Source organism: Corythoichthys intestinalis, chromosome 8 (genome assembly GCF_030265065.1).
Source record: "Corythoichthys intestinalis isolate RoL2023-P3 chromosome 8, ASM3026506v1, whole genome shotgun sequence".
Classification (NCBI taxonomy): domain Eukaryota; kingdom Metazoa; phylum Chordata; class Actinopteri; order Syngnathiformes; family Syngnathidae; genus Corythoichthys; species Corythoichthys intestinalis.
Genome location: NC_080402.1, coordinates 36,316,034 through 36,336,688, shown reverse-complemented (window position 1 = coordinate 36,336,688; position 20,655 = coordinate 36,316,034). Strand labels below are relative to the sequence as shown.

Here is a 20,655-nt window from a genome sequence, read left to right as displayed (position 1 = left end):
TCCCCTCCAACTGAGACAACAGGTCCCTCCTCTGGGGTAGAGGCCAAGGATCTCCATTGAGATGTCTGAGAATCATCGGAAACCAGTCTCCCTGGCCAGAACGGATATCTCGCTGCCCCCTCCCCGCAGAAGAAATTTGGGATGAAGAGAGAATGGTTCGTGTCTTCCTTCCTAAAATGCATTGCTACTGAGGTAGATATGTGTGTCTGTATTATTCAATCAATAAAAAAGGTGCTTCAATCAAAAAAAAAAAAAAAAAAGTTGGTTCAATCAAAATAAATATTTTCATTCGGGAAAAAAAAACACTTCAATAAAAGAAAACGTGAACACAAAAATAAAACAGACTAAAGAAAAAACATTTGAATTCTATTTTTGATTTAAGGTTTTTCTTTTTTTGATTGAAGTAATGTTGTTTTGGGTTTGGGCCACATTTTGGGTAGGACTCAATAAAGACCATTCTATTCTATTCTATTCTATTCTATTCTATTCTATTCTTTTCTAAACAGTGCCGCTGCAAACTCTTGTGCTATGTGCCCCCTTTTTACTTTGAGAATCTGCCCCTCCAAAGGAGTCTGCAGACCCCTGTCATGTTTAAATGAAAAGAATGAATTGAAACTTGAACGAAAGCTTCCAAAATGATCACAGACTTGTTCTTGTACGAGAGCATCCTCTGTCGGTTGGTAAAAGGTGTGACTCTGGTTAGGGAAAAAAAAACGCTACTTGAATTAGCCTAAGGGCAAATGACTATTTTTGGTACTTTTAGAATGTTTTTTTTTTTTTTTTTTTTTAAAAGACCTTTAACTCCTTATAGGGACAGTGATCATATGGGGCCATTTGAATAACATTAAATATTAGCAACTATAATATATTTTCTTAATTATTAATCATTTTTGTGTTTTAATATTATTTCATATTTGTAAATACATGTATTTATTAATACCATGTAAATAAAAACAAAGTTAATGAAATTAGAATGATTAAAAACAAAAATACACACTGATTACGGCCTCAAGTAAAATTCTAAAGTTTTGTTTTTTAATTCATATTTTAAGTATGTACTAACTCATTGCGTGCCTTTGATGGTGACTGATATTCAATTCATTTAAACTGGAAAGACTTGCTGTGAATGCTCATTTTCAGTACAAATGACGGTGGAAGAGGTACAATCCATTTTGACTAGAAGGGGCGAATAAACGAACAAAATAGGCACACTAAACTTGATCCTCAAAATGTTGAGTCAGTTACAAAATTTAATCCACCACATTGATTCAAAAATTTTGCTAATAAATTAGGGCTGTCAAAATTATCGCGTTAACGCGCGGTAATTAATTTTTTTAATTAATCACGTTAAAATATTTGACGCAATTAACTCACATGTCCCGCTCAGACAGTATTCTGCCTTTTGGTAAGTTTTACAGCAAGGCTTTTTGTGCTGTCTAACAGCGAACTCTTGTGGTCGCTTTGCGACATGGTTTATTGTTGTCTTTCCAGTTCAATATGGCTGCAGGACGTCTCGGGCTGACGCCTACGTTGTAATGATGTGCTTATATGATCCTTGGACAAGATTTGTCCGTAAGTATGGTTGTTGTAAATAATGTACATATTATGTTAGTAAGCGAAATGTTATATTTTTTGTATGAGACGCTTTTTGTTTATGTTTTGTGAACCTGTATAGCGTGCTAAGCTAACGTTGTTGCTAATGCAATGCTTGTGTACTTTTTTTTTTGTAGTTTTACGACGGTCTAAAGAGGACAATGGTTTGAGGCCATTTTATTAATAAATCAGATGAAAAAGAAAGAAGTCTGATTATTATGGCGTCGTTCACTAGCTGTCTAGCTTTGGAAAAAGTAGACGCTTCGGAGTGAGGACAGCATAGACATATTTAAATGACAGTAGAGTGAAATGCCCACTACAGTCCTTATGTACCGTATGTTGAATGTATATATCCATCTTGTGTCTTATCTTTCCATTCCAACAATTTATTTTACAGAATATATATATATATATATATATATATATATAATTTACAGAAAAATATGGCATATTTTATAAATGGTTTGAATTGCGATTAATTGCGATTAATTACGATTAATTAATTTTTAAGCTGTAATTAACTCGATTAAAAATTTTTATCGTTTGACAGCCCTATAATAAATAAATAAATACATTTTCTAATAAATGTTTTTGGTTAATGGTAATTATGGCATTATCAGAAAAAAAAAAAAAAATCTGTGACTCCTTGCTCCTCAATTTTCCCTTTGAGTGGAGCCATGTACCATTTAGTTGGTAACTGTTGCACCACTGTGATAGAATCTGGAACATGCGTGCACAAATACACGCACACGTGCTGACAGACCCCCTTCTTAAAGTTCTACAGATGTGTTCAGATGTGGAGTTGTCGAAAAGATGTTTACCTCATGTGACAACGACTGAGTCATCTATTTGACTCACGTCATGTGATGCATTTAGCATCGCTTCCACACTTCACATATAATGTGTGAAGTTCGACCCACCTGATATGCTCCTGCTATACTGTACTTAGTCAATAGCAAAACTGTTTAAGAGCTGAGATGCCAGATTATCAGTTCAACTTTAGTGTCCAGTTGCAGAGGCTTTTAGTTTTCGGATGTGAAAGTGCCAATCAATAAATAGAGGAGCTGGGAGATAACATTTGTGGGGAAAAGAAATTAACAAAATATCTGTGGCATTGAAACCATTACAGTTATAGTGATGATAAAAGGTCTACACCCGTTCAAACAAATGCCAGTTATTTTAGTCATCTTTTTTTATCATTCAAACTCCCCTATTAAAGTCGACCTATAGCGTGTACAACTCTGCTGAAACAACTTCAAATCTGTTTTTAGAGAAGTGAAAACATACTGTGATAATGTCACTGTGGTTTCGCAAGCGGGCCACCTTCTATAATTGGGGATGTGGCTGTGTTCAGATTTCAATAATCACATTCAAATTCATGTTCCCTTGCAATCAAATCTTACAGCACATACCGATTTCACAAAGAATTCATAATTTAGAGGTGGGGTTATGACTTTTTTTTTTAAAAGCATGTCCACATGAAACCAAGGTCATCCCAAGGGCGATGGATGTAATTGAAGTCAGTTCTTCAATATTGTAATGATTCAAGCATGACTTCACGCACCTCACTAAGTTTGGAACCTGAAGATGAAACAATAAATGTCCCTTGAAAAAACTGTTCTTGCAAAAAGGGAAACTGATTTTTTTTGCCTGTTAGATTAAGATTAGAAAAATGATGAACCATGGGGAAACTAAGGGGTTTCAGCATTTTTCATTTTCACAGTTACGAACACTCAATAAAGGAAAAATCCCATTTAAAACTTTACTGGATAATTGTCATTTTAATGCAGATTTCTAATTATTTGCAAATAAAAACATTGATCTTTTCATTCATATGATTTTATTTGCTCATTAATAAACATAAACATGACAACATTACAATATTTCAAAGAGTAACATGCCCAATATTAAAAAGTATAAATATCAACATATCTATATTAGTTTCTCCCAATGCAAGGCAATTGTTCTCGCTTTCAGCAGCAGCTCCATATTTCTTTCTCCTCTGGTTTCTTGTTGAAAACTTTAAAAGAGCCACTGTATGCCAGGTTGTACGCTGCGCTGTGACTCTTCTGTCTCTTCAGTCTGGCACCGACAGCATTGACAATATCCTCGACATTATCCTGCTGATAGGGCACATCCCCAACACTTCGCCGTCTGCCGGAGTATTTGGCCGATGTCTCAAAAAACATCATGTTGTGAGTTTTGGCAAATTTCAGCGCCTGTTCCTGGTTCACCAGGCCATCGGTCTTCACGACATCACGGAGGTCGTTCTTGTTCCCAACCAGAAACCTGTTGAGAAAGCAGCACAAAATCAAAGCAAGTCAGTCAAAACAAGAACTACAAATTCAAATTGCCTTACGAAGAAAGTAAAACCTAAATAAATAATTAAAATACAGTGGTACGAAAAAGTATCTGGACCTTTTGGAATTTTTCACATTTCTGCATAAACTCACCATCGAATGTGATCTGATCTTTGTCAAAATCACACAGATAAAAATACAGTGTCTGTTTTAACTACAACCACCCGAACATTTGTAGGTTTTCCTATTTTAATGAACATAATATGCAAACATTGACAGAAGGGGGAAAAATAAGTCAGTGAGCCCTCTGCCTAAGGAGACTTAAAGAGCAATCATAACCATATTTTACCAAACATTTGGAGTCAGGTGTGTGTCTAATCACTACCTGGTAAGAAAAGTCTTGATGAGAAGCATTGTCTGATGTGCAAAATGGCTCGGTCATAAGAGGTCTCTGAAAACCTGTGATCAGGGATTGTTGATTTGAATAAAGCTGGGAATAAAAAACATCTCTAAAAGTCTGGATGTTCCTTCAATCGACAGTCAGAGAAATTGTCTACAAATGGAGAGAGTTTAGCACTGTTGCGCCTCTCCAAAGGAGTGGCCGTCCACCATAGATGACGCCAAAAGTTCAGGGCAGAATACTCAAAGAGGTAAAAAAGAACCCTGGAGTGTCTGCTAAAGACTTACAGAAATCACTGGTGCAGTCCAATATTTCTGCACAGAATGACTATATGTAAAACTATGGCCAAGAATGGTGTTTATGGGAGCACTCCACGGAGGAAGCCACTGCCGTCTAAAGAAAAAAACATTGTTTCTCGTTTAATGTTGGCAAAAACGCACTTGGACACTCCACAGAAGTTTTGGAAAAATATTTTGTGGACTGATCAAACCAAAGTTGAATTGTTTGGGAGTAACACACAACATCATGTGTTGAGGAAAAATGAAACAGCTCCCCAACATCAACACCTCATCCCCACCGTGAAGCATGGTGGAGAGAGCAAGATGATTTGGGGCTGTTTTGCTGCCTCAGTCCCTGGACAACTTGCAATCATTAATGGAAGAATGAATTCAAAGGTTTATCAGGATGTTTTGCAGGAAAACCTGAGATTGTCTGGCAGACAGTTGAATCTAAATAGAGGATGGATGCTGCAACATGACAATGATCCAAAACATGGAAGTAAATCAACTTCAGAATGGTTTCAGAAGAACAAACTACACGTTCTGGAGTGGCCAAGTCAAAGTCCAGACTTGAACCCCATTGAGATGCTATGGCATGACCTAAAGACAGCAATTCATGCCAGACATCCCAGGAATCTGACTGAAATACAGTAGTTTTGTAGAGAAGAATGGGCCAAGATCAGTCCTGATCGATGTGCGGACTGATCTGCAGCTACAGCAGGGTCCCCCCAGGATTGATGAATCTAAATTCAAGACTTTTAAGACCTTTTTTAATGCCATTTCAACTGAAAATTAATACTTTTCCCGCACCCATTATTTAGATAATATTGGATCATATTAAAAAAATAAAGCACTGAACATCAAATGTAACCTCAATTACTAAGTGTGTTTGACAAAAGAATGCACATTTACCAAAGATACAATTAAAACACATTTAAATATAAGGTCTTTCAGATTTTTTTTTCCCCAGGATAAAATGGATTTTACACTATTTTTGTAAAGCTACTTCAGAAATTACATTTGCAATACAACAGGTTTCCCTTTTAAGAGGACCTAGTCAAGGTGGTAGTTTGGTGATTGTCAAGTTGGTCACCTTAACTGGTGATTGTCAAGTTGGTCACATTAACTGTAAAGTGCTTGGGAAAATCTTGCAATTGGCAGTGAAAGTTAAAAAAAAACAGCCACTAAATGGCAGTAGTTTACCATTAATTACCACAAAATAAAAAAAGCTACACATTTCCCTTGGTAATTGTTTTTTTTCTAATCACATTACAAGAAGTATACAAAACACATGTTAATCCTTTGTTAGTTATTGAAGACATTTCTTTTAATCAGATAGAGAAAATCCATACTCTTATTCAATCAAGAAAAACATTTAAATATACCAGGAGGTGTTTTACTATCACCTACATTATAATTTGCCTATCACCATGCCATGTTATTCAGATCAACGTTACCCCGCACTCGTTCCAATAATAGTGTCAACCGTGTTGTGTGTCTGAGGGTGATGGTGGAGCTACGACTCCGGTTTATCCATGCTAAGGCTAGTGCACCTGCCAATACCCCATTGAACATGGCTAACTCTTGAGTTAAAACTACGAAATTCACATTCATTCGAAAGGCACATTTTAATTGGAGAAATTGGCAACTTACTTTGAAATGTTAAGCAGTTCCACTGCCTTCGCATGACCCATAAACTGCAACCCAAAGTATCAAAGTGCGACTTGGTCGCCGATCCAATACCTCACATGCTGGTCCAACTGTTTGGACTTGGTTGTCTTGTTGAGGCTTTCGTTGAACATAACTAAGGCATCTGAGCAGTTCCTTACGTTAGCACACAGTACGGTGCGATTGCCTGCTGTTGTGATGTTGATGCTAATGATGCTAACAGCGCACACGCACGAGGTGCATTATGATTTGTAGTGCAGTGCATCTACGCGTCATCTTCGTTATGGATTAAAAAAAAAAAAAAACTTCTTCATGGATATAATTTAGGTTGCACTGAGATGTTCTTCAAAATTAAAACCACGGTGAAAAAATTCCAGACTTACGACAGCTAATTTAATACTTTTAATACCTTTAATAATGGAAAAGTAAATTCAATGCTTTTTTAATACTTTTTATAACCCGCGGGTACCCTATACAGGAAGCGTCTGGTTGAAGTTATTGCTGCCAAAGGGGTGGGGGGTGGGGGGCACAAAATATTAAATGTGATGGTTCACTTACTTATTTTTCCCCCTTCTGTCATTGTTTGCATACTATCCTCATTAAAATATGGCAACCTATAAATGTTTGGGTGGTTTTAGTTAAAGCAGACACTTTTTTTATCTGTGTGATTTTGACAAAGATCAGATCACATCTGATGGTGATTTCATGCAGAAATGTGAAAAATTCCACAACATTCAGCTACTTCTCATGCCACTGTATATAATCTCGCTGCTGATACCTGGGCACTTCCTGGCCAAGAGAGTTGCATCGGCACTCGTCTACCCAAGCAGAGAGGCTGCTGAAACTGGCCCAGCATGTGACATCATAGACGAAGAGAACTGCGTGCACATTTCGGTAAAAATGTTGCACCATTGACTTACGGAAGCGTTCCTGTCCTGCTGTGTCCCACAGTTGCAACTGAAGAGACAAAGGAAACAAACAAAACTACTGTAATCGATTCACTTGGGTTGCACGCAGCTGCTACTAATAAAGAACAAAACAGACACGAGAAAGAAAGAGGAAATCATGAGAGGGTGGAAAAGCGCGTAAAACTGTGATGAAATGCACGTTGCCAACACACTAGCACGAACAATGGAATTTGATGAGTCACCTTGAAGAGGGAACAAAGAAAAACGACTGATGTGATATTGAACGTTTCGTCTTGGGCTCGGAACAAGAATGATTACTGACATTTTGACAATTTTTTTCCTAAATCTGTGAAGAAAAAAAAGTCGTGAAAGACCTCGCTACATTTTTTTTTTTCTTAAACCTGTCCTGTTCAGCTGTTTGACACGGAGAATGGAAGTCTAAGTGTCCGGATGGTCTGAACAGTTTTAATGTTTCACATTGAGAGTCTGACATACTCCCATTGTGATCATTCAACATACCTCGTTTATTATGACCAAGCAGCAAACAGGAAGGGGTTATAGGGGGACAGAAGAAAAGAAACACAAGAGAAGAAAGACAATAAACACAAACTACAACAAGAAATACATTGAACGTCTACACTAACTATTAATATGTTGGTGCTATCGGTGGTGGGGGAGTCTATAAGCTAAGTGATTGAAAGGGGTAGAGTGTACACAAATCAGCTCTGTGATCTAGAACCCAGTCATCGTGTGAATCCCTTGTGAGTGTAAGCCCGTTGGCGACCGACCCTAGGCCGCCCAATTGCCAATCCCGGCACCGGGACGCCCCACGCGAGCGTGCCCCATCACATCCAGCCGCACGCGAGCCCCACCAGGCGCGCGACAGCCATACAGACGAGCGCGGCGCCAACCAAGGGCCACGGCCCCACCCAACCAGCCCGGGGAGGGAGGGCAGGCGGCGGGGGGGGGGGGGGGGGGGGGGGGGTTGTTCAGCGCAGCCCGTCACTCCTCCCGCAGCCCAGCAAAGGAGCCATCGTCCCCCGCCACGGGATCCAGGGTGGTCCCCCGGGCCACCCGCACACCCATCCACCGGCTTTCAGGGATGGCAAGAGGGGACGCGCCATCAACCCCACACCAACTCCCACCCGGCCCACAAGCCACAGCCGCAGCCCCCCAACCGGCACGGCATGCCCCGGGACGAGCAGAAGGGCGGAAAGTGGAGGCAGGAGAACGCCGAGGAGCCGCCATGGAGCGACGCAAGATCGGAACCCCGATCTCCACCCACTCCCGCGGCCGGCAGCCCAGGCAGAGGGGAGGCCACGGCCCAGGAGCCCCGCCATAGGGAAAAAGTGTGGGACCCACCTACCACCCTATTACAGCCGGGTACCTGGCAGCCGTTACCCAGCGCCGTGATGATATTGTGAGGGGAGGGTAGTGCAATGTATGCATTAAAATAGGAGAGCTTGGCTTGGGGCAGTGGGACCACAGCATGGAATTTCTACCCAGCCGCCCGTCCCACCGCCCTTTGCCGGAGCTCTCCTATGGAGTATGATGTGTGTGGTGCATTAAAAAAGGTGCAGGGATGGCGGCGCCTGTCGTGAGGAGGTAAAGGACCTCGCTAAATTAATAATCATGTTAATATGTAGAGGTTCACTCCATGTAGCCTGCTCAAGAAAACCTCTGTGAAAACTGAATGCTAATACCGATCCATACACTTGACAAGGGTTTATGTTGATGTCTTTACTAAAAACATGTATGGCAGTTGAGTCAACAGGAAAAGTGTTCTTCCTTCCTTATTGAAAAAAAGGATGATTTGGTGACCTATCTTTTAATATTGCAAAAAACAAGACAAAAAAAGCATTGTATCTGTTTCATGATGACTTTGTATTACTGTTGGGGGACCACTTGCATACTTCTGTTTTATGTATGTAGCAAAGTAAAGTATAATCTTTCTCACTAAAATTTAAATACCACCTCCAATCACGTGACCTCACAATTCTTCCTCATCTGTTCATATGTGTGTTTTAGGACATGGCAAAACACATTCTCAGCACAAAATATCAATGCAAGGGCTACAAAACGCCCACATTAAAACAATAATTGTTGATGATAATTTTAGACAAATTAAAGTATTTTTTAAAATCTTGATATAAAGTTGAAATGGGATGCATAAGATGGCATTAATTGGTCAATGCCAACCCTGGTATATGTATTGTATTCACAGAGTACGCGTTGTGGTAGTTAATAAGTTGCAGTGATTTGTTTCCGTCAGGTCAAATGGATTTCACCTTGATTGTCAATGGCAGTCAATGAGTTAAGATGCTAGGCAGAAATTAGAGCATTTTCATCAGTTTTTGAGATTGATTCATATATGTACATATAGGAGTGGGAACCTCTTGGTACCTCACGATACGATACGATTTGTGATACAAAGCTCACGATAACGATGATCTGACGATATGGTGATATAACATTGGTCGTAAAATCATTCTAGGATATTCTACAAACAACTAATAAACAGAAAAAACAAGCTTCTGCTGTGAATTGGATTTTATCACTAGTAGACGTCCAATCCATTTGAACTGGGAGGGTGGCATCGAATGAACGAATTGACGAATGAAACAGATTGAACGTCTATGGCCAGTAGTGGCAGCCAATGCCAGGCAACTAGGTAATTTTGGGCCACTTAAGGTCATTTAACTGTTAATTTTCCGTTACTTCCTGTTGGTTTTGGAGTATTTTATGGGTCACTTCCTGTTTATTTTGAGTTACAGAACAGGAAGTGACCTCGGAATCACCCAAATGAATAGGCGGTGACTCAAACTCAACAGGAAATGACCTGTAAATGCCCTAAAATTAACAACAAGTGACCTGTAAATGCCCTGAAAATCGGACAGAATGACTGTGAATGCTCTGATTTCGAAACAACGAACGTTCTCAGTCTAAATGGATTGAGCATCGAGCACCGTCAATGCAGCCTTAGAGTTAACTTAATTCCAGAGAGGACTCCATAGCTCTCGCCTTCACTGGAGAGGTCTTGTCGAACGCCTTTTTTTCATGATGCGCGCGCAAACTGAGACGCTTTGGAGGAGACAGTATTGTGGTGGAAGATTTTGGTAGCAACTTGTTGGCTTATTTTTATTTATTTATTTATTAGATATTGACACCGTTTTAAAACAATATCTCTATTCTTGGCAGGAGCATATCGATAACCTTTTGGGATTCAAAGTATCACGGTATATCACTATTTCGATATTTTGTCACACCCCTATGTACATATAGACCCTACTCACATGACGTCACAACCACACCTCCGCGCCATATTGTCCGTCAACTCGTCGTGTTGACGCATTACCGCTATGTAAATTCCTCCTATTATGGCGTGTTTTTCTGCTCGTTAACGTTAATAATCAAAATGGTGAAGGCATGTGTGGCGGTTGGTTGCAATAACAGGAAAGATAGACGGAGAGACTTGAAGTTCTACCGTATTCCGAGAGACCCGGAGAGGAGAGCGAGATGGACTTCTGCAATTCGACGAGAAAACTGGGCTCCAAACGATTACCACACATTATGTAGTAGTCATTTTATATCTGGTAAAATGCATTTAATATATATTTAGAGGGTTTTGGGCTGACAACCACAATTAAGATCATTGCGAGGCTAATCGCCGACAACACACAGATTCAAATTCAAGATGCTTAGTTCTTCCACCATCATTACATTCTGAATAATATTTAGCTGGTATCAAGTGAAAGAAGCTGGCCTCGTCTACGGATCATCAGTTAAACAGGTGTGTCCAAACCTTTTGCAAAGGGGGCCAGATTTGGTGTGGTAAAAATGCGGGGGGCTACCTTGGCTGATTTACATAGAACAATATATTTAAACAAATTTTAGCAAGCCCTTCTGTGTGTCACATTTGCTTTATTATTTTTTTTTAATTCATAATTTCAACAGTCTTGTCTTTGTGGCGTTCTCTTTCGACACTCGGGCTCTTGCGAAATACTGCTGCTGTGAAATGAAACTAGCTTCAAGTTGCTATAATTTCTCACTGCGTATCTTCCCTGTAATGTTGTCGTACATGTCAGCGTGCCTTGTTCGGTAATATCATTATCGCGTCACATCGAACTCTTTGAAAACAGCGACTGTCTCTTTGCAAATGAGGCCGACACAGTTGTTGCATGTTTTATTGAAGAAATAGTCCAATATCCACCTATCCTTGAAGCGTTGGCCATCGCAGTCAACTTTTTTTTTTTTTTTTTGATTGTCGCCATTTTAGAAAATTGGAAGTAAAGGGTCACACGGGGTAATGTTGCTTAGAGTGCTGCTCTTAAAGTTTTTCAAACTTTCGTGAGAATAGGCTGATTTTGTGTAGACAAGATAGTTGTAGATATCTGGGTAGCAGATGTCAGGCAGTGAGGGCGAAGACAGCAGGTCGAAAAATATCGATTTAGGCATCAAATATGGGTCTGGCGAATGGATAGACTGAAGCTTTTCCACATAACGCCTTTTATGCAACGCATCCAATGAGTTTACAGCATCTGAAAGCACCGGGGCTTCCATGAATTGCACTATAAATTGCACGACAAATTGAAACCATTGAGAATACGGATAAACAATGACGGACAATATGGCAGCCGGATACAGCGACACGTCATTCTGTGACGTTGGTGAGTAGGGTCTATATCCAGGAAAATGACACTCATCAAGATTATTTTGTGATCACTAGTCTCATATACACCAGCTAAAAATAAAAAAAAATTCCCGCCTTGATTTCAACATGTTAATTTATGGGCTTGCCAATTGTCGCATGTTCTCGAACAGCTGTTTGTCAAATGTTTGCTGTACTGCTACACACAGAAAAGAGAGAAGAGGAATCACTTTGCTCTTGCTGCTAAATGCAGAGGCACTTTTTAAGGGACAAGCGCCACCTAGTGTTGAAACGGAGAAGGGGAACAGAGTGGAGGCTGAGCTCAAGGTTCTTGTGCGTGCCATATTGAACTCAATTTTTATAATTTTGAAGTTTGGACACGATGGTCCATCCACATAGCATTATTCAATGGGTAATGACACCGTGAACATCCAAAACAATGAAAGGCGCAATCCCAGCAATATTTTTTTGTGGCATTTAGGGAAGAAAAGCAACAACATTAACATTGTATTGTTAAACTTGACAAACAATCACACACTTCCTCTTTTGTTTGACAAGCAAGCACAAATATAATTCTCCAACGCACGTGGGAAGAACAACAAAAGCAAATGTATTCAGGTAAACTTTGTTTCCATGGCATAAACAATCGTTTAATAACCTCCTGGCAGATGATTCATTCTTACCTTGATCATCTCCCCGTCAATTTCAAGGAGTCGCTCTCGGAAGTCCACGCCGATCGTTGCCTCCACGCCGCTGGGGAAATGACCGGCGCAGAGTCGGTGTGTGAGGCAAGTCTTGCCCACCGCTGAGTCCCCAATCACGAGCACTTTGAATGTCCTGCAGCCGCTCAGCAGCGATGACACGCTGCCCAAAGAGTTGGACAATTCAAGAGAGGACTCCATAGCTCTCGCCTTCACTGGAGTGGTCTTGTCGAACGCCTTTTTTTCATGATGCGCGCGCAAACTGAGACGCTTTGGAGGAACGCCACCCTCAACCTCCATGTAGCGTGAAATCGGAACACCTCCAGGCAGTCAACAAACGACAAGTTGTTCCGCTGGCTAGTTATGCTGGGCAAAAATAAACAAATTAAAATTTTAAAAAACTAAAAAAAAAAATTTGAAAATGCAGTTTTGATTTTATGTGTGTTTTCGAGTGGGGTTTAATTAAGTGAGTCTGGTGTTTGGTTTGGTTTGGTTTGTTTGGTGAGTTTCACCCAAAATGCCTTTAATTGACAATTTTGGTAATTAATCCTTTATGGGCATAAGCGGATTTTAACTCTCCCAAGAGAGTCTGGCTGCAGCCCGCCTCTCTCAGTACCCTGCGCCGCTCGTCTCAGTACCCATCCCGCAGACAGGAAGTGACGCAATATCGCAGCTCTCAGACCGGAAATGACAACATGAAACAGCGCTCGAGCTCCGAGCTTCCGGTTTTATCGTAATAGTTAGCGTCCATTCGAACGTAAATACTAGTTTACTTTCCTTTTCGCACGTCTTTTATGTTCGGTTTCAGCATCACTCATTATTATTTAAATAATAATTTATTTCCATGCTCCTTAAATTGATTTGGTGAAATCGGGAGATTAACTCTTTAAGCGCGGTCAGTTTGTTAAAGCCTGCTGATTTTACCAAAATGAAAAACACGGTTACAGTACATCAAAATTAAAATACACACTACTGCAATAAAGGTTTAATTGGTGACTGAGAGATCGCATGTGACCTATCACAGTGTGTACTTTAGTTTGTCAATTGTAAAATATACTCCAATTGAGAATTATTAGAAATTGCTGTCATCCTTACATTTTTATGAACGGACACATAATATAGCTTCATTACAATTTAATGTATCAAAAACGTAATATTCGCTCAATGTTGCAACCAAACCAATTTTGTCTTTCATTTTGCTACTTAAATTCATTCATGTGGGTGAAGATCCTAATTAACTAATTCAGAAACTATATTAAACTTTCTGCTCCAGGAAAGGCACCTTTATTTCAAACAGAAATGACAAAATAGTTGTCATGTGTTAGTTGTTCTTTTCTTTTATCCCAGACAATAGTTGTAGGTTGTTTTAATTACCTGACATTTTTCGGCAAGCCTTCATCACAGGTAATTAAAACTACCTACAACTAACATCTGGGATAAAAGAAAAAAAACAACTAATTTATAAGTGTAGAAAAATGAACTCAATACAACCAGTTCTAATATGGTAAACTTTATTTTTATTATTTTTTTATTATTATTGAGAGAATACCAGATATTTTCTTTGGTCAACAATCTCCTCAAAAAAGGTAAATCCATCTTCCAGATGGTTGAAACAGAACTTGAATGGCTCCAAGACATTGTAGTTCGTGCTCATCCTCTTCCATCTGCAGGATGCTTGGGAACTCCTACTGCATTGATCCCCCCCCCCCCCCCCCCCCCCCCGCCCTGTCCGAGGCTTTTGTGCTGTCTTGCACAATCCTTTTACCAAAACTGTTCATTGGAAAAGAGAAAGAAAACAGCTATTTGAATATTACATAATAAAAATGATGCTTTGTTAATTTTATACTTGATTTTTCTTTTCAGGCATTGCATTAAACTAGATATATAAACAATCTTACCATTTTTTCCCGCCATATCTTTTTGGAGTGGGCCACCACTAACTTGAAGGAGCTGTGGTTGCACCTCTTCCTAAAAAAAAATCAGTGAATAAAGGGGGACATGTTCAAAAGTGCGTCAGAGTAATGGACACTAAAAAGTCTTTAAAAGCTGACCTCAGCAATTATATTCAAATTTCACTTCTGTAGCTGATAGACTGGTGGCACTTCACCCTGCAGTAATGCTTTTGCCTTATCTGTCCAATGGGCAAACTCTTTCCTGTGGCTCACCTAAGTTGAAAAAATACAAAAATAAGTATTCCACATTTTCCAACAAAGAATTAAGGTGCTGTGCACCTACTTTCCTATGAATGCCATATCAACAGTTTCAAAGACTTACCATGCACCCAAGTTTGAAATTGTCCACTAGCAATATACACCACCACTTCCTCAGAGTTGGCATATCAGTCTAACAAAAATTAAAAACAAGTGTAAATAAAGAATAACGACAAGGATATTTTGTAGCCCAATTTGAATGATTCGGTGAACTTCATTTTACAATGGTTAAACTCAAAGAGAGCATCCAGAACAGTGCAAAGAGCATACTACAAATGGATAAATGAATACAAATATAACAGAGGACAAAATTGGACAGTTAAACTCACCTACCAACATGAAGATGCCACAGTCCTTCCCCTATGGCTGTCCCGAAAAACCCTAACGTAAGAATTTAACCGAGTCACTTCCTTCAAGTTTTGAATCAATGAATACACACTTTTACAAATACCTCTATTTCACTTCCAATCCTCTCTTTCCATGTCCCCCTGTTGATTGACTGTCAACGTTTTCTGCAATTGAAAATATAGGTTTATATTAAATACAGTAGTTAAACAATTACAAACGTGTTTCCATGCATAAGAACACCAACCAGTCAGGTTTAAATGATTCATGCAAACAAAACAAGGGCGTAGGTTTGCATAGGGACGGTAGGGACATAACACGACCAACTTTTCAGGATGCTAAAGTTGTCCCCACCAACTTTTGAGCAACCTTATTTGCATTATATTCGTCCCTACCAATGTTGAGACCGGGCCAATGCCCTTGAAACAAAACATTCGCAATTTTAGAGTGGCATTTTAGAATTTTGCTTCAAATGATTGGATGAATCATCTGGAGTGCAATTCTGCTTTAATTGAAGGGGCAAAATAAAAGGATCGACTGGAACATACCTTCAAAACCAAACAAGGCTATTCTGGATCATCATGGAAACGCCATGCCAATATGAATGGTTACTGAATTTCATTAGAGATAACAATAGTTCTCTGATCTCAAGATTGGATCTGTTTTTCTTCCCACAAATAATTGGAATTTGGATCATTTAATTTGTTATGATTTGACTGTTCTTTGAAAATGAACCAATGCTCCAAGTTGTAGTTGTTACTAATCAGCCTTACAGGCAGATGCATGTGTGGGTCACATCCTGTAGGCTTTCACCATGTTGCAACAACATAGGGGTCAGCCACAAATATGGTCCTTCCCTGAAAAATACATAATCTATACACACGGACATATGTTATATAAATACAAACGTACGCAGACACCTACATGAGCCCATACAAGCATTCTGTAGGCTACATAGTTAAAATAATACCCTACACACGCCAAAAAAATACTTTTTTATACCTTTGAATGAGCTACTTGTTAGACAAGTTATAAATATGCATTTCATATCTGCAAAAAAACAAAAACAAAAAGTTACATTTTACTTAATTGTACAAGTGACATTATGTTCTTTAGAGAAACTAAATCCTCAAAATTCACAGTTGATTCCATTTCATTGTTCAGGCCAACGTTCCAAAAGTCAGCACGTGTCAATCAAACTTTCTTTTTTTAGACAATCAACACCATTTCTGGCCTCTTTATATTCAAGATTTGCATAAGCTAATGAGAATGTTGATTGGTTAAATAAACAAAGAGTAAATAATCAATTATGTCCAATTGTTAACTAATATAAGGAATAATAAGCCTATCCAGATTTCCACTGAGCACAACATTTGTCTCAGACATAAAACATACCAGCCGTTCCTGGGCAGGATGAGTTTGAACCGTCCATGAAGCTCGGCATGGTCTTATATTGTCACCATTGGTCCTGTCTGCACAGTGGGTTTTACAGTGTTCGATGTCTATCAAAAAAAAAGTATTCAGCACAGTCCAAAATCTAAAGTACATTAATATTTATGCTACTTACTTCCATTTGGATCTGTGTGACATCCCTGTATCTGCATGGGAAGACTACCATTTGGGGGTCGTGATTTAGTTTCTTCCCAATGGGGTGGTGATCTTGCAGCTAGTAAAAAAAAAAACAAAATAATGAAAAAATATATAGCTAAGCAGAGTAACAATATCAAGAAAAAATTACAACCTTGTCCTATTTGGATCATGTGACAACATTCAAACTACAAAGGACCAGACAAAACAAATGAAGGCAAAACAACAATACCATACAACAACAAAAACAGCGAGCTGCGAATTGCAGGCATGTACATAATGAAAAATAAGAGTGCAATATAATGAAAACTACACAAAGAAGACTGTTCATTGTGAAAAAAAAATGTAAAAAGCATTAGCAGCATTAGCGAATTCGCTGCTGAATTCATCAGTACGTATTAAACAATATAAGTAGAGCAAAGTCACATGCAGTTAGTAAAGGAAGACATTATTTAAATTACATTAAGAATACTAGATATAAGTACGGTCTTTTCAACTCAGAATAAACACTTCATATTTTCACCGCAAGTCTTGTTTAACTATTTAACATTTTTAAACATGCATACGCTTTTAAAAACTTTTTTTCAGTGCGGCCACTTACCGTGTTTTTTTCGCGAGAGGTGAAATAACGTAACTTGTTTTCGTCGCAAGGGTTGACGACATTTCCGGTCTGAGGGGACTGAGAGCTGCGGTGTTGCGTCATTTCCTGTCTGCGGGATGGGTACTGAGAAGAGCGGCGCAGGGTACTGAGAGAGGCGGGCTGCAGCCAGACTCCTCTCGATTTTAATGGGGTCAGGGTTTCCAGGCACCCCCCCCCGTGGCCGAAAAGTGTCATTGCATGTAATTGACTTTCCTATGTATTTAAAAGTTGTAAAGCAATAAAACTGCAACAAAAATGAATGAAATGAACAAAAATATATTTTTATAATGGGTCAAAATTATTTTTCAAACAGATCATGTGACTAGCAACTTTGACGGTCATTTGCTTTGCATCAAACCCCCCCCCCCCCCAAAAAAAAAAATAGGGGAGGGCAATTTTATTTTTCAAATGATTTTTTTTCTTTGATTTTTTTTTTTTTTTTTTTTTTTGATTGAAGCAACTTTTGGGGGGGGGGATTGAATGATTTAGGCACAAAAGTCCTACCCATAATATAGCCCAAACACAAACGAATTGCTTGATTGAATTATAAAGACAAAAATGTCCTAGCCAAAATTTGGCCCAAACACAAATCAACATTACTTCAAACAAAAATGTTGCTTCCAATAAAAATGTTGCTTCCAATAAAATTTTTTAAAAAAACAACAACAAAAAAAACTTGGGATTGAAGCGACTTTTTTTTGTGTGTCTTTGAATAATACACAAATCTACCTCCATATGGCTCCGCCCAGGGCATACAATTTTTGACTGGGATAACTCCATTGGCACGACACCGGCGGGCGTACCATATTCAACGGATGACGATCTTGGTTAAAAGTACAAAATGCTCATTGTCAACTTATTATTAAAAATATTCTCGAGATTTTATTGCTGACACTGCATTTCGGGGTCATCAACATGTTGTGCCCCCCTTGCCCCAAAAGTCAAACTCCGCCTATGTTTAAGGGAAAATGGTCTCTACAGTGTACATCTATTTAAAAGTTATCATCAGCTTTAAGTACATGTAACACCACAAAAAAATCTTAAATAGCATTATTATGTGAATTAAAATCATATTTTGAGACGATTCGACAACATAGAACAATTTGGCAAAGCGCAGATGACGAGAAATGAGTCTTTTAACCTGCCGTTTCGCTCCTCCTGTCATTATAGCGCTCTGGCGCCTCCATCTGGATGATGACGTCAGCAGAGTAGCGATTTCAGTGGATTTAGAATTCAGCCCAATGGAGGAGGAAGATTCAGAACGAGAAAAAGGCGACAGAGAGCAGACTGAAAAATGTCATCGTTATTTCTCTACGCCAATATTTTTACAGGATATTCTTTGTATCTAAGTAGTTTCCCCAATTGCTAGTTATGACAAATAAGTCTTGCGCTATATGGAATATGAAATAATAAAAATGCATTTATTCAGTACGACAGGGATAAATTACTGCATACTGGTTAGTGCTGCAACAATTAATCGATTAACTCTAGTAATTCGATTAGAAAAAAGATTCAAATTTAATTAAACAAATACTCGAAGCAGCAAAATTTAAGTGCCGTTTTAATGGTTTTGAAAGTGTTTGCATTTAGTTTCATTGATTTGGGTGGAAACACTGCCCTCTAGTGGCAACAGTGAATATGACATTGCTCATTTCACATGGCTGGATACAGCTGCTCCCTGTTAAGACTAACATAAACTCAGTTTTTGCTTGAGCTCATGTTTTTTTTTTTTTTAACGCATTCGTAATTTAGTTTATAGGTATATTTAGCCGTTGTTTTGTGGGAATATGTGCTTGAACCATTTGTTAAGAGCATTGTTTAAAAAATAAAAAAAACGTGAGCATTTTATAGCATTGAAGCTAGCGGAATTTTGCTATGTAAGTTAGCCAATTGTTCTTTTGTTGTACTTAAATACTCATTTATTTAATACCATTTGAAGCTCAGTCCAGCTATTTTAATTTTTTATGTTCCTTATCCGATTACTCGATACTTCGAACTAAGTAGTTCATCGATTAATCGACTACTAAAATAATCAATAGCCGCACCCCTAATACTGGTCAAAACTGCCGACTTCTTAAACCTCCCGAACGGAATTTTATGCCACCGGAGTTAGTCCGGCTTTTGTCATTTCCCTGCGGGAACTCGGAGCCTAAGAGCCAGGCTACATGCTAACCTGACCGAGTGACTCTTCCAAGTCTCTTCCTCGCCTTTTGAACACGAAAAATCACACAAAACTACCCTGACTAATGTCACACCCGGAGGCGGGGGTGATTGTCTTCACCAATCAGCCGGACCCCAGCAGCGAGCAAGCTTCGGCTCCTCGTTCCCCTGCTGCTCCTCGGCAGGATGGCTCGTCACCAGTGAAGAAGCTGGGGCATGAATGCCGAAAATGGCGCATTCTCTGTTGACAAACCGGGCGACGTCGGAGCACGTGGCTCCCAGGGCCCAAGCCGAGGACAGCGCTCTCTCGGCGGGCATGCAAAGAGGGCCGAGGCAGGTAGATGTCTCGATGCAATCGACAACCGTAGACAAGAGCGTCGGCCGAGAGAGGCAGCCACTCCCACCTTCTCGGTGGACAGGGAGCACTGTCACCCACAAAATACAAGCCACCTCCTTATTAAAAAGGCTGTAATTGGCCCCTGGACCAGGGGTGCTGGAAGTCACAGCAGGGGGTTCTGGGGATCTTTTTCAGTTTTTCCCCATCCAAAAACAGCCATTTCGGTCCAAATTTGTCATGCTTGTGTGTTTTCTCCATACAAGGCGTGCACAATGGCAGTACACGTGCATGCTGGATAGTTAGTATGTACTACTATTAGGCTACTACAAAGACAGCGTTCTATTTCACCTGTAGTGTGTGTTGGAGTTAATATATTGCAAAATGAAAGCACCTGTGTATTATAATGCAAATCCCCGCAGCTAGAATGCACAATGACACACAAACACATTTGAAAACTAAAAGGGCAAATAAGCCCTCGTTTAACACCCTCTTTTCCCAATCAATGTGATTTACTCTACAGCGGGTACTGCAGCACTCTCAGAACCCCAACTCGCGCACCACTGCCCTGGATACCAAGACAGCTATCCTATTTGAATTATCTAAAAATTTAATGTTGAATAAAAGAATTTATGATTGAAAGGATTTTTAAAAATCAACAAAATGACTCTCCCAGTTGAGCTTATTATGGGCCGGAGGTGGAGTACACCTTGAACTGGTCGCCAACCAATCGCAAAGCACATATAGACAAACGCGACTGACGAGTGATGATTATGAAGTTGCAATGTTTCCTCCTCACTTTGCGTAGGGGGGATACACCCTTTCCCTTAACTGATTATCGGACAATTGTGAGGTGCCTTCAGTAATATGATTCATATTGATC

The 20,655-nt window shown here is 39.4% G+C and overlaps 1 protein-coding gene across 2 annotated transcripts; it reads right to left on the bottom strand.

Moving 5' to 3' along the window:
• Positions 1–3,432: 3,432 nt before the first annotated feature.
• On the bottom strand, positions 3,433–19,635 carry LOC130920986 (ras-related protein Rab-33B-like). Of its 2 annotated transcripts, XM_057844573.1 has the most exons (4): positions 19,534–19,635; positions 12,479–12,862; positions 7,018–7,196; positions 3,433–3,882 (listed from the first exon to the last, which is right to left on the bottom strand). In XM_057844573.1, exons 2-4 carry the CDS (start codon positions 12,794–12,796, stop codon positions 3,567–3,569), a joined length of 813 nt encoding a protein of 270 aa, XP_057700556.1. In that variant the 5' UTR covers positions 12,797–12,862; positions 19,534–19,635; the 3' UTR covers positions 3,433–3,566. The 2 variants fall into 2 exon arrangements, with proteins under 2 accessions (XP_057700556.1, XP_057700557.1); XM_057844574.1 differs by lacking the exon at positions 19,534–19,635 and having other exon boundaries at positions 12,479–12,949.
• Positions 19,636–20,655: the final 1,020 nt, after the last annotated feature.